The 14,886-nt window shown below is 49.9% G+C and overlaps 1 protein-coding gene across 2 annotated transcripts in view; it reads left to right on the top strand.

The window, feature by feature from the left end:
- The first annotated feature begins 1,439 nt into the window (after positions 1-1,439).
- The window catches only part of ZNF777 (zinc finger protein 777), a 29,856-nt gene continuing 16,409 nt past the window's right edge, over positions 1,440-14,886 (top strand). Inside the window, exons 1-4 of one of the 2 annotated variants that reach the window (XM_077997669.1) lie at positions 1,440-1,741; positions 6,512-7,372; positions 8,338-8,464; positions 11,451-11,564. In XM_077997669.1, coding sequence (XP_077853795.1) covers positions 6,527-7,372; positions 8,338-8,464; positions 11,451-11,564 — 1,087 coding nt within the window. In that variant the 5' untranslated portion in view covers positions 1,440-1,741; positions 6,512-6,526. Of the gene's footprint in view, positions 1,742-2,358; positions 2,542-6,511; positions 7,373-8,337; positions 8,465-11,450; positions 11,565-14,886 lie in introns of those variants that run through there. The other variant, XM_077997668.1, reaches the window with a different exon arrangement.

Below are 14,886 nucleotides of genomic sequence, written 5' to 3'. Positions count from 1 at the left end.
CCAACTTCATTAATACAAATACAAATTAAAATAATGAGCTACCATTTCACACTCATCATGTCGGCAAACGTTCTGAGTCCATTATCAGTAAGTATGAGCCAGGATGGGGAAAGAGAAAATTACACGATGGTGGATGTGTAAGTGGGCATCATCCCTTCAGGGAGCAGTTCGGGAAGCCAGGGAAAGATGAAGGTGCTCTTGCCATCCAGAGTCCCATGTCTAGGCGTCTCTCGAGACGCACTTTAGCAGTGCACAATAAGACATGCATGCAGATGTCGCTGGCAGCAGGTTTGTTCTCATTCCTCTAGGGCGAATGGAACGTAAACTGTAGTTTATATATTCAATGAACTACTATATTGTGGGTAAAATGAATGAACCAGATATTCTTGTTTAAACATGTCTTTATCTCAAAAACAAAATGACCCATGGAAAAAAGCAAGTTGCAACAGGATAGGGACTGGATAATATCATTCACATAAAATGTAAAAACACCAAAACCCGTAGTGTGCATTGTTTACGAATGCACACATGTTAGGAAATGCATAAAGACCTGAGTGAGAACTCTAGCCTCCGGGAAGGGAGGGGACAGGATGCATAGCTCTGGCCTTACCTCTATCCGTAACTTTCCTTTTTTTTTTTTTTTTTTTTTTTTTTTGAGATAGAGTCTTGATCTGTCCCCTAGGCTGGAGTGCAGTGGCCCGATCTCGGCTCACTGCAACCTCTGCCTCCCGGGTTCAAGCGATTTTCCTGCCGCAGCCAGCCCGAGTAGCTGAGACTACAGGGCCGTGCCACCACGTCCAGCTAATTTTTGTATTTTTAGTAGAGACGGGTTTTCATCACGTTGGCCAGGTTGGTCTCAATCTCTTGACCTCGTGATCTGCCCACCTCGGCCTCCCAAAGTGCTGGGATTACAGCCATGAGCCACCGCGCCCGGCTATAACTTTCCATTATCTGAGCTGCCAGCATACTGAGTCCTGTTGCCTTCCAAGACCAGTTCCACTCCTGGGGTTCCATTAGGTAAACACATGTCCTCTGCTCCCCCCGCCTTCCCCCTCACTTAAGTTAGTTCCAGTTGGGCTTCATCGCTAATAACCAGGACGCCTGCCTATAGTTTCTTCTTTTTTTTTCCTTTTCAATTTATCCCCAGTTCTCGCCACCTCGTAGGTATTCAATTAATACACGGTTAAGTGGACCTGTCCAGGAAGGGGAGTCTTCAACTCTAAGCTCCTGCATTTCTTTTGGGACTTCTCATGGTTACAAAGAGCATTCATTCACACTGTGACTGAGGGTAAACAAGTCACCTCCCACTCGGCCTCAGTTTCCTCCTAAATGACCCGTCTGGCCACTTCCATCCCCAGCAGGGTCTGATTCTAGGAATTCTGTCCTTTCATGTCGAAAACAACACTCGGGCATTTCACAAAAGCACCCAACCCCCTGGCTCCCCTTGGAAGCACAGCCCGCGTCCCTGGAACCCGGGCTGCACTGAGCTGGTCACATGAACTCCGGGCTTTCTCTGGTGTGACGGGTTTCTTAGATCCCTTTGTGAGCGCAGGTTTTGAAAGGGAACGACCCCGGGTTCTGGGTGTGAGAGGCGCAGGGGATCGGCGGGAGGAAGGCTGTCGGAGCCAATCAAGCCGCCTCCAGACCCCAGCACGTCGCCTGGGCTGCGCGCTCCGACTTCGCCTCCGCCCGCGCGCCTCCTGGCCTCGCCCGAGGGTGTCCGGGCAGGAGAGGACCCCAGGTGAGAGGCTGGAGGGTCCTGGAGGGTGGGAGGCCCCGGCGGTTCGGCCCGGGCTCCACGACGGGCTGGCCCGGGCTCAGGGCGTGTCCGTCGCCGCCGGGCGGCTCGCTCGACACTGTTCGCTCCTACCAGCTGTAGATGGAGCTGTCTGGGTTCCGGCAGCCTCCGACGAGCCTCGGAGTGTTTCTCTTTAAACGGCCTGAGAGGGACATGCCTCCCAGGATGCAGTTTGTAGCAACATGGCAGCTGCTGTGCAGCTCCCCTGCTGAAGAGGCGCCGGGACGGCAGCGCAGCTCGCAGCCGGGGCCGGGGCCGGAGCCGGGGTCCCAGCCGCGGCCGCAGAGGGGCGGCGCGCGGGCCGGGGGCCGCCGTTGAGGGCCGGGGCCCAGCTCGCCGCCGGGACGCAGCCGGCCGGGCCGCCCGCACAGCCGCGCGCCCCGCTCCGACGCCGCCGCCCGGGCTCCGCGGCCCCGCGCCCGCTCGCCCCGCGCGCCCCGAGCAGGCCGGGGCCCGACGGCCGCGCGCGAGTCCCGGCGGGGAAGACAGGGTTGGGCCGGCGCCGCCTGCGGAGAGCGCCGGGCGGCCGGGCCTGCGTGGGGCCGCGCGCAACAGCGGCAGCGGCGGCGGCGGCGGCGGCAGTAGCGGCGGCGACTCCGGGGGCCCGGGTCGGACAGCGCAGGGCCATGGCCGAGGCGGCCCCGGCTCCGGTGAGGGCGGCCCGCGCGCGCACGGACGCGCGGCCTCGGGGCCCCGGGGACGGCCTGCGTGTCCCCGGCTCGGCGGCCCGGCCTGGGATCTTGGTAAGGGGCAGAAACGCTGCGACGTTGGCGCGGGGGGTGGGGGCGCCCTGGAGGGGCCCGCGCGTCTTGACCCGGGCGGTGGGGGAGGGCTACGGGCCCCACCGCCGTCCGTGCGAGGCTGCGCTGACGCCCGGCCCGGCACACACGCGGCCCCGAGGTGGGGCGCCCGGAGGCGCGCTCGCTCCCTGCGGGGCCCGCGCTGCGTCCGTCGGGGTAGCGGCCGGCACGTTTTCCGCAGAGCTCGGCCCCGCGGAGCCTTCGCCGGCCCGGGCGCGGCGCTGACGCGGCTCTCCCATTTCGCAGAACGGAGACACTGAGGCACAGACACCTGGCGGCCACCCGCCCTTCCGGCCCCAAGGTCACGTAGCAAGGCATCCGTGGCACGGTGCGGCGGCCCCAGAAAGGCCTGCCCAGCGAGCTGCGGGCCTGGACGGGGAGGGGGTGGCTCTGGCGGCGGCCGCCCCTGGGTGAGGGGCCTGGGCCGCCCTGGCAGCAGACGCGGCCCGTCGGAGGCGGTGGGGGAGGCCGGGCAGCGCCCAGCTGGGCATCTCCGCGGTGGGAGCAGGTTACCCTCTGAGCTCAAGCCTCGGCCTCCGGCCTCTGCGTCTGGAAGGTCGCGGGCTAAACTTTGGGTGTCCTGACAGATGGTGTCTGGGGAGTGAGCTTCTCGGGGGTTGGGGGCTGATGTTCCTCTTCAGGGAGCCACTCTTAAAAAATCATCCCTCAGATCCTCCCGCAGACCTGCTCTTTGAGACCTCCTGGCCATGTTAGTGAGAGGATTACTGCATGGGAGTCAGTGCCTTTGAGCCTCAGTTTCCTATTGTGTACACAGGAAGGAGGCAGGATATATAGCTTTCTAAAAAGCCTCCCAATTCTTTAATTAAAAAAAAAAACTCTTGGGAAAGTAAAATAAAACGAAGATTTTTACATGCCTTATTCCGGACTCAGTCCTTCCGGGGCCTTGAATGGTATATAATGCTGGGTGAACCATACTGGGTCATTCAAAAAAATGCCATGACTTTCTTAATAAGTCAGATACTGTGGTTATGGATGCTTCTGCTAATGTGGCATGAATCCTGGAGACTCTGTCCACTCCTGATCCGTGGGGGAAGGAGGGACGGTTAAATCCTACGAATATGGTTCAAAAGAATTCTCCCTCCAACCCCCTACCAGCAATTTGAGAATTTGAGCTTATTCGTTTTAGATATATTTACAGCTCGCTCCCTCTCTTTGGGCATTTCTTTCTGCTTAGGGTGAGATAAGCCACAGGTTTACTGGGATGGATGAAATTATAGCAAAGGGCTTTTATTTGGGAGGCGAGGGAGGGAACACACTCCCGTGGCCCCTCTACAGTCCTCCAAATCCGGAAATGGAGAGAGACAGTCTAATAATAGCAAAGAAATAGTATTTTCCTTTGAGCTCTGATTTGTCTAGCTGGTAAAGATGCCTTGGTCTGCTGGCTCTGTCTACTATACTGGCGGCTTTTTTTTTTTTTTTTTTTTTTCATTGTTTCAGTTAAACCTCTGCATTACTCAGAGACTCACTTGCTCCCCTGGGATTTTTTTTTCCCCCTTCTTTCTAGTGCTAGGCAGATACCCTAATCTCCCTCTGAGGCAAGGGCTGTAATGTGCCTATTGTGTTGTGTTAGGCAGTCACTTTCCCTGAGAGCCAGGCACCTAGCCTTGAGGGCCCCCCAGCGCTTCCTTCACCTCAGTGAAGAGTTGAGAGATGGCTTAGCTGTTGATGAGCCTGCAGGTTTAGGGGTCTGTGAGTTCCTTGAAGATGTTTGCAAAATTCTATGTATGTGCCCTTGTGTCTTTTTTGAGGACAAGAACCCAAAACTTTCATTAGGTTTTCAAAGAGGTCCCTGACCCCAACTTAAATGATAATATCTCTAAAGGCAAGGCCTTCCTCCCCACCTCTCCCAACCCTATCCAACCTGCCACAAGTCTTTGTGTATTAATAATATCTGGCCTCGGGATTTTAGAGGTAAAAAGGATTCAGAGCACACACCTGCCTGGTCAGCTGCCTCAGTTGACAGTTAAGGCCTGGAGGTAGTCTGCAGGCTGTGGAACCAGAACACTGGGTGACTTGGGGCAGGTTGCTTAGCCTCTCCTGTCCCCAGTGTCCTCCTGTACTAAGTATGGGTAGTAACTCTAGTAGTACCTGTTTCATAGATTTTGTGAGGATTAAATGAGATAATCCTTTAAAATGCTTAACACAGCTCACGGCACATAATAAATACTGGATAATTGTTAGCCATTCTCAGCTGATTAGTGCTCATGTCTGGTTCAAGGTAGAGGCCATTAGACGATACTACCTCAAAAACCTTTTGTGACTAGGATCTTGAATATTCAATCCGTGGCTTAAAAGTATGATGCTGTCACAGTTAAGTCACCTATAAGTGAACCAATAAAAGAAAAAAAAGCTGTAGAAGATATGGAATAGCTTTAGATAAGTCTCTGATAGGTGACTAAAGGAACGTCATTATTTATCCTAATAATTTTTTTGTAACTCAACAATTTACTCTTCAGGCCCATACTATACACATACTATATGTCAGACTGAACACTGGGGATATGCTAATTTTCAACTGAAGAAAATTGAAATTTTAATTAAAGACCACTTGGATATAGAGCATAGTGACTGAGCAGATTCACTGAAGGAAGATGATGAGGGAGTGGACAGACATTGTAACAGGAGAAATTGTGTTCGGTTCCGAAAGATATTGGTGATCTAGGTAGGTAAATACATAACTAGTTACTCACAGAAGATCGTGGCTTCGCCTCCCAGTGACTCAGGAATTCTCTCAATGTGAGTATGGCAGGGTGGGGAACAAGGAGAGCGTGGGTCATTGAGATCCCAGAAGGACTCCAAGTCTTTGTGGTGGTCTAGTACCCCCAAATCTGGATACCAGTCACCAGTCCGGCTGACTTCTGCTCTGCTGCCCGTCCTTCCAGGCCTCACTGCTTCCTCATTCCCCACCTCGGAAACCCAAGGGTGGAACCCAGACCACCTGAGCACACCTACTGCAGTGGATCACTGCCCACTCCTAGGAGTGGTTGAATTGCCTGCCTTCACCTGCCTTGATGTCTCGCTCTGCTTATAGCAGAACCAGGCCAAAATATCCAGAAGTCCATTCAGCCTCTACAGCAGGGGCCGGGCACATAGAAGATGTTTCCAAGTCAAACATATACCATACTGACTCATTGAGATGAGTCTGCAGTGCAACTGTTATCAAAGAGTAGGAGTCTGGGAAACTTCAGATAATGTCATGTCCTCACTTTTGGACTGAACGAAGGAAGGAACCCAGGGCACCACAAAGGCCTAATGCTGGTAGAAGTGGTGGTGGCTGGATGCCAAGTCCACCTTCCAGTTAAGAACATTAACAGTTCCGGCCCCTGCTGGTGAACCCCCACCCCTGCTGGGAGATGTAGGATAGTAAGTGCTTGGCTTTTACAAAATTCTGCTCTTTTGTTTCTCAAAGTTTTATGTTCACTGCTCTAACAACTCGGGGGGGTGGTGTGTGTGCCAGATATTATTATCCTCGTTTTACGGATAAGGACACAGGGCACTAAGAACAGAGAGGTCAAACGACTGATCCAGAGTGACACAGGTGGCAATAGGTGTAGACAGGGCCAAAAGCCACATGTTCTAACAGGAGCCCAGCGCCCTTCCCCTCTCCCACACTGCTGTTCGTAAGGTACCTGTGCAGTGTATGTTGTAAAAAGGAGATGGCTCTGTAAGAAAGAAAAGATGGCATAATCATCTTTCATTTGCTGTTCATAATAGTGTTATAATTGATGTCTAAATTGGTGCTGTGGTCTCTAGAAGAGATTCACATTTGAGGGGCACATGTTATTGCTACCAAATAGAAGCACTTTTTATGTGTATACTTGTCTTTGGGACTTATTTTGCTAGCTGGAGACAGTGACCTTCAATCCTCTTTTCCTTTCTTCCATGAACACAGGTTCAACAGCTGGACATGGAGAATCAACGCTCATCACCTCTCTCGTTCCCCAGTGTTCCGCAAGAAGAAACCTTACGTCAGGCCCCTGCTGGACTCCCTCGAGAAACTCTGTTCCAATCCCGCATTCTTCCTCCCAAAGAAATTCCTTCTTTGTCTCCCACCATTCCCCGACAAGCCTCCCTGCCCCAAACTTCCAGTGCTCCCAAGCAAGAGACTTCTGGCTGGATGCCACATGTGCTCCAGAAGGGACCCTCACTCCTGTGTTCTGCCGCTTCTGAGCAAGAGACTCCTCTCCAGGGCCCCCTGGCTTCCCAGGAAGGGACCCAGTATCCACCCCCAGCTGCTGCTGAACAAGAAATCTCCCTTCTCTCCCACTCCCCCCACCACCAAGAAGCCCCCGTTCACTCCCCTGAAACTCCTGAGAAAGACCCCCTGACCCTTTCCCCAACAGTTCCCGAGACTGACGGGGACCCCCTGCTCCAGAGCCCGGTTTCCCAAAAGGACACCCCCTTCCAGATCTCTTCTGCAGTCCAGAAGGAACAGCCGCTCCCCACAGCGGAGATCACCCGCTTGGCTGTGTGGGCTGCCGTCCAAGCAGTGGAGAGGAAGCTGGAGGCCCAGGCCATGAGGCTACTGACCCTGGAAGGCAGGACGGGGACAAATGAAAAGAAGATAGCCGACTGCGAAAAGACAGCTGTGGAGTTTGCGAACCATCTGGAGAGCAAGTGGGTCGTGCTGGGGACCCTGCTGCAGGAGTATGGGCTGCTGCAGAGGCGGCTGGAGAACATGGAGAACCTGCTGAAAAACAGAAATTTCTGGATCCTGCGGCTGCCCCCCGGCAGCAATGGAGAAGTTCCCAAGGTAAGCACATCCCAACTGGGGCTTCCCAAGGAAGCTGATCCAAGGAATCTGAATTGGAGTGTGGTTTAGGAATGTAGTATAATATGAAAGAAAGGGGTGGTTGAGAAAGGAAAAAATATAGTGATCCCAGTTGCTAGGATGTGCCAAAATCAAATTATTTCTTGTGTTGATGAGAGTATAGGCTAGTACAGAAATGCCCCTGGGATCAGGGGCTGTCAGTTTAGAAGGGTGTTCAGCAGAGCTGTCCATGGTGTGAGAGGCTATGAAGGCAAAGCGAAGGCCGATGAGAGCCGTGGAGAGGCTTTACCATCAGTCACTGAGGGTGCGTTCGCTTTACAATTGCAGCAGAGGACGGAGCTTGGGTTAAACATCACAAGGATCTGTCCTGCTCCACATGTTTATCAGTTCACTTACAAGCCATATTGGTGCCAGGAAAACTGATTTCAAGAGGTTTCCTTTCAAAAGCTGGAGAAGTTAGGTTTCCATATTATTTTCCAGAAGGTTCTGAAAGAGCTTGAGTGTAGACTGGCTTGCTTTCTCTTCTTCAGTGCTGCTGCCCCCTTTCACAGCCATATGTAGGGAGAAAACAGATTCTGTTCTCTAGCCGGGCATGTCTCAAATTTTACTGGGCACATGGATCTCCCTAGGATCTTATTGAATGCAGAAGCTATTTAGTAGGTCTAAGGTGGGGTCTGAGAGTTCGAATTTCTAGCAAGTTTCCTGGTAGCACCATTGCTGCTGGTCCACAGACCATGCTTTAGAGCTGCAAGAATTATATCCTGAAGGGCAGGAAAAGGATCCAACAAGATAGGCCCCTAACTCTCTGGGGCCAGGGCAGTGGCCAGACTTCTAGAAAAGTTGTAGATGAAGGCCCAGAGCCAGGAGTTTGGGCCTTGGGATTGGCCAGCTGTGGGCCTGTCACTGCGTTCCAGCGGGTCTGAGCCGAGTTTGCTGTGTGGTTTCAGGTCCCTGTCACATTTGATGATGTCGCTGTCCACTTCTCGGAGCAGGAGTGGGGAAACCTGTCCGAGTGGCAGAAGGAGCTCTACAAGAACGTGATGAGGGGCAACTACGAGTCCCTGGTTTCCATGGGTAAGGAGAAGTCTTCACTCGCTGAGGGCTGCCTGTACACCAGCTCAAGGTGCATTCATAACCTTAGGGAGTTCTGAACCTCAGCAGAGCCAATAGTCACAAGCAAGGAGAACAGAGTTTTACAGATCACAACAAATTAAAGCAAATGCCCTCATATACCCACACACATCAGCGCGGCCCAGGCCAGAATGGCTTGTAAATTGAGACCCCACTCTCGGAGAAGCTGCTGGGACAAGGAGGAAGAGAAAGATCTCGACATCAGTGGTCTCTCTGTCATATTTTTCCCCATGGACCCCTTTTTTAATAAATTAGTTTGTCCAGCAAACTATTATTAAGGAAGGAAAAAAGAATGAAAGAAAAGTATGCTGAGTGCCTACTGTGTACCAGTCATGTTTGAGGTGCTGTACAAGAATCACCTTCTTGGACCCACACAGCCAAGATGTTGGGGAGGCTAAGACTGGTGTTCACACTCCTGTTTGATGATTCAGGTGCCTGAACACTGAGGCTATGATAAGGGAGGTTAAATGCTTGTTTCACGGAGATCTGTCTTACCCCAAAGTCTGTAGATTCTTGTGATTTTCATTAAGAATATTTAAGGAAGAAAACCTGTGACTCTACATGGCCGGGTGCGGTGTCTCATACCTGTAATCCCAGCACTTTGGGAGGCCGAGGCAGGTGGATCAAAAGGTCAGATCGAGACCATCCTAGCTAACACGGTGAAACCCCGTCTCTACTAAAAATATATATATATATATAAAAATTAGCTGGGCGTGGTGGTGGGCGCCTGTAGTCCCAGCTACTAGGGAGGCTGAGGCAGGAGAATGGCGTGAACCTGGGAGGCGGAGCTTGCAGTGAGCCGAGATCAAGCCACTGCACTCCAGCCTGGGCGACAGAGCGAGACTCCGTTTCAAAAAAAAAAAAGGAAAAATATACTTTACTTTTATATATGCGTATCTGTTTCTCCGATATAGAGAACTTTTTGGATATATACAAAAATGTTATCTTAAACATTTAAATGTGTTGTCACATAGAAACTTTAATTCCAACTAGAACTGACAATTTTATACATACCTTTCCACAGGATACATTCCCTTCCTTTTAAAATTCTTTTAATTGTGTTTTTTAATTGTGAAAATTCAGCAATTTAAATGATTTATATAATTAAGAGCAACCACCACCCATTCACCAGTACCACTCCCCGGAGGTAACCACCATGAACACCTTGACCTGTGATCTCTCTCATCTTTTTTTGCATGTGCAGATATAAGCATGATACGTGCACTGATGCACATGCGGTTTGGGATTTGCACAGAGGGGCCCATTTGCTTATATTACCTAATGTAGGGGCATAGAGAGTGTTCCATGTCGGCATACATAGGCCTCCTTGGAAAGACAATGCAGTGTTCCATGTGAACCATTAGGGCTTTTGACCTTTCTGCTGTTGCTGATCAGTAGGTTGATTCTGTTTTTGTCACTGTTACAAAGTGTTATGATAAACATCTCTGTGTATTTGTGCACTTCTGTGTGTTTCAGTAAGACGGATACTGAGAAGTGGGATTGCCAGGTAAACAGGATGCACATTTACAGTTTTATGGCTACTGCCTGGTACCCTCCAGAAGGCTGAGCCAGTTGATATTTCTGCAAGGGTATGTGAAAGTACCACTTCATACCCTGGCCTGAGCTGATGTTCTTCTATTTTAAATGTTAGTCTTTTTTATAGGTAAAAAATGCTACCTCATTTATTTTATTTTTTATTTATTTATTATTTTTTGAGACAGAGTCTTGCTCTGTCGCCCAGGCTGGAGTGCAGTGGCGCGATCTCAGCTCACTGCAAGCTCTGCCTCCTAGGTTCACGCCATTCTCCTGCCTCAGCCTCCCGAGTAGCTGGGACTACAGGTGCCTACCACCACGCCCGGCTAATTTTTTTTTTTTTGTATTTTTAGTAGACATGGGATTTCACCATGTTAGTCAGGATGGTCTTGATCTCCTGACCTCATGATCCGCCTGCCTCGGCCTCCCAAAGTGCTGGGATTACAGGCGTGAGCCACGTGCCTGGCCTACTTCATTTATTTGAATATGTATTCTTTGATGATTAGTGAACTTGTGCATCTTTTTATATATTTATTGGCCATTCATATTTCTTCTACGATTTACCTATTTATAACTTTGCAATTTTACTAGTTATAGAAGTTCTTTATGTATAACTATGGATATTAACCCTTTGCCATATGACAAACATGTATATATATATGTATAACATTTCCTCTAAGTTTCTTCATCTTTTAACTTTATTTCCAAAGAACTGCGAACTCATTTTATGTAAGAAAATCTTTTGATATTTTATTTTATGGCTTTTAGATTTTTATCAGGATTAGTTTTTTGCTTTTTTTCTTTTTTTGAGACGGAGTTTCACTCTTGTTGCCCAGGCTGGAGTGCAGTGGTGAGATCTCGGCTCACCGCAACCTCTTCCTCTCAGGTTCAAGTGATTCTCCTGCCTCAGCCTCCCGAGTAGCTGGGATTACAGGCGTCCGCTACCACGCCTGGCTAATTTTTTGTAATTTTAGTAGAGACGGGGTTTCACCAGGTTGGCCAGGCTGGTCCCAAACTCCTGACCTCAGGTGATCCACCTGCCTCAGCTTCCCAATGTGCTGGGATTACAGGTGTGAACCACTGCACCTGGCCAGGATTAGTTTTTTACCTTACAAAATTTCAAATATCTTCTGCCTTTGTAATGAAAACCTGGGCGGGTTTTGACCACCTCTGAGCAACGTGATCTACACACACACACACACACACACACACACACACACACAGACACAGACACACACACACACACCTCTCTTCGGAAAAGGTGGGGAGGCTTGGTGGTTTTCCATTATGGTCTTCAGTCGAGGAGCTGCTCCTGAAATCACGTGCCCACAGAAGATACAACAACATCCAGTGCAACCTCATCCCAGAGCATATTTTTTCCCTTTCTTCTGTCCAGACTATGCAATTTCCAAACCAGACCTCATGTCACAGATGGAACGCGGGGAGCGGCCCACCATGCAGGAGCAGGAAGACTCTGAGGAGGGTGAGACGCCGACAGATCCCAGTGCTGGTGAGTGGCTAAGGGTGATCCACAGCTCTGCATTCTAGATCTTTCACCAGTCAGGAAGCCCCAGCATGAGTCGGCACAATCCAAGGTAGGCCCTGCCGGGATATGTTAGGAGGAAGGAGGCCCACAGGTGCCAGGACCTCCTTTGGAGCGCCATGATCACCAGTAGCCTAACTTGTTGATTAATGGGAATGCCGTGAATTTTTTGACATGACCAAGTGTCATCTCACTCTCTGTAGGAAATAAAGCGAGAAACTCAAAGAAAGGCAGTCACTTGTCAAGCAGTCATTAGTGCTTAAAATTCCTGGAACTTCCGAGAAAAGGGCCACATCCGTGAGTCCTGCAGGTAGTTAGTGGAGGGATAAGGGGCAGGCATGGACTTTACCGGGAACATCCTACACGCACAGCTTCAGTAGGACAGCATGTAGGTGGAGTCAGCAGATATGTGCCCAGTGAGACTGACCAGAGGCTGTGTGGCTCATGTGCACTCTCTGGTGTGAGGCTGTCTGTATCTGAGTACAGTTTTTCTGCTTACTGGTGATGGGATTTCAGTTACTAGATCTTTTTAGAGTCTCATCTATAAAATAGAACTGGCACTAATATCTAACCGTGGGGCCTGGCACAGTGATTGGCACATAGCAGTGGCTCAGTAGACCAGCCGCTGTTGGTGTGCCTGGGGTCACCCCATTCACGGCGGCCGGCTCAGTGGCTCACACACTCATGCTGCAGGAGCTCTTGTGGTGCGTGGTTGCTCTTTGAAGCCCCTGTTTGGGAACTGCCCTTGGACTTGCATCACTTACCTCGACGGTCGTCAGCGGAAGCTGATCCTGGTCCTTTGTGGGCAGGTGTGGCGTGTGAACATAGCTGAGTGTTACTGGCAGTCATGTCTGCTGAAAGAGGATGATCCACCTGGAGAACTCTGTTTGGGGCCAACAGCCAGGTCTTATTAGGAACTAATGTCATTGATTTGGGAACCTATCAGCTGGCTCTAAGCAGATGTTCTAGGAACATGGAGTAATGTCAGCCCCATGTGCTGAGTGGAAAGGTGACTTCTGGGAGAGACAGAACCCTGTAAAAATACAAGTGCTGGCATGTCCCAGAGAAATCCAGCGGCGTCACTTTCTATGAATTTGCCTAAAATTTAACTCGAGGGGAGGGGCTAACCCTGAGTTCATTCTGGCAGACAGAAAAGAGGAATTTAAAAGTCGATGAGGATGAGGTGTTGGTGACAGTGTGGCACATGGCAGGGTGAACTTTTGGTTGAGGAAAATCAGTCAGTACCGTAAAGGTTTGAGTGGCCACATCCAAAAACAAAGGTCAAGTAGGAATAGAGAGATTCTAGGTAGAAGAAATGAGAAAGAAGGGTTGGGAGGCAGAGAATGAGAAGTCAGGAGAGATGATTTGTGGTAAAAATCCTAAAATACAGTCTGCTGTCCCAGCAGGGACTTGCGGTTCAGGTGCAGCTCTCATAGAATTTTCTTGGAAGAGCTGGATGCAAGAGCATGGATCCCCTTTCTCTGTCTGCTTTTCACAGCCTCATCACAGATGGGCCTCTCACAGAATGGGGCCAGAATTGAAAAGCAAAATAACTCAAATCCATTCGGCCCTGGGCTGGGTTTGTTCTGGCACATGCACTTCCACAGGAGCTTCTGCTGGAATAGGCAGCCTCACAGAGGCCTCCTTGTGTGGCTGAAATGTGTCATTTGTTCCAGTCACCATCTCCAGCCCCTGGGAGTCTGCAGTGGGAGGACAGGGGAGGACATAGGCAGTGCTGCTCCACAGCGTGAGCTGCACACTCGCACCTCTGTGCTAAACCAAAGGCCCCGGCCTTGCCGTTGCAGGCTGGTTCTGCAAAACTGCATGTATCAGAGCCCCTACACTCCAGTGGTAACATGTCCATCCAAGCACCTTCTCCCTTTGCAGAATGGCAGCAAATCCAGCCCTGGGCCAGACCAAAAGTATGAGACCAAGGGGGAAAAGTCCAGAAAATTGAGACTTCTCATAATTCCAAATATACCAAACATGACAATTTTATGAATTGGCTAAGTAAATTCAGCAAATAAACTACCATTTAATGGTTGGGTTCCCAAGGGCAAAGAGATCCAAAGATGATTCAGATGTCAACCCTCCAAATACTCAGAACAGGGGCTCCCATTCATTCACAGCCCTGGAAGGGTGGCCTTGGAGGCTGGAGAAGCCAGGCACCATCTTCACCTAGCAAATTAGCAAAGAGTAAGGCGAACCAGAAAGCATGGCTGAAATCTTTGTGCTCAGACATTGCCACTCGGAGGGTTCATCATTTCAGTCTCTCGAGAAAGCAATTTGATGCTTTCTAGTCTTAAAAATATATACGTATTTTTTTACTATATATGTGTGTGTGTGTGTGTGTATATATATATATAGTTTTGTTTTTGAGATGGAGCTTCACTTTGTTGCCCAGGCTGGAGTGCAGTGGCGTGCTCTCTGCTCACTGCAACCTCCACCTCCTGGTTCGAGCAATTCTCTTGTCTCAGCCTCCTGAGTAGCTGGGATTACAGGTGTGCACCACCACGCCCAACTAATTTTTGTACTTTTTTTTAGTAGAGACGAGGTTTCACCATGTTGGTCAGGCTGGTCTTGAACTCCTAACCTCAAGTGATCCACCTGCCTCAGCCTCCCAAAGTGCTGGGATTACAGGCACGAACCACTGCACCTGGCTTATTATTAAGTATATTTTAAATATTTTAAATGTTCTTACATTTGACCTAATAATTTACTTCCTGAGAGTCTAGCATGAAAAAGAATCCAAAATATAGATTAAGATGTACAAATACAAATCACAGTATAATAGACTATTACACACTAAAATCACATTTATGAAGAGTTTTGAAACCATAACTTTCATTCGTATGTTTATTTAGTTCATCAGATCTCTTTGGTAGCAGGTACTGTGTCAAGAACTACATTAACCCTGAGGCCCTTGCCCTCAGACTTAACTCCTGTGGAGAGACTGACATTAACAACCAAAACACCCCCGACAGATGAAAGCACGGGCACCAGCTGTGACGGATGCAGAACATCCAGGACTGCAAGGCCCACGACAGGAAAGGTGCCCTTGAGTTTGGGAAGTCAGAAAGGCCTCTTTGAGGACATGGGATTTCTAGTGGAAACCTGAAGGCCAAGTAGGGTTCTGGTTGCTCCGTGGAGGACTAACTGAAGGGAGGATGGTCTGGAAGCTAGGAGACCACTTGGAGGTTCTTTCTGTCTTCCAGGTAGGAAACCTTGGCATCACCCTGAGAGAGAAGTGGCTGTTGTCAAGATATACTTTGGCAGTGGACTAGGAAGG

The sequence above is a fragment of the Macaca mulatta genome, chromosome 3, assembly GCF_049350105.2.
Source record: "Macaca mulatta isolate MMU2019108-1 chromosome 3, T2T-MMU8v2.0, whole genome shotgun sequence".
NCBI lineage: Eukaryota > Metazoa > Chordata > Mammalia > Primates > Cercopithecidae > Macaca > Macaca mulatta.
The sequence above is the reverse complement of the archived record's forward strand: the minus strand, read 5'-3'. Positions and strand labels throughout refer to the sequence as shown.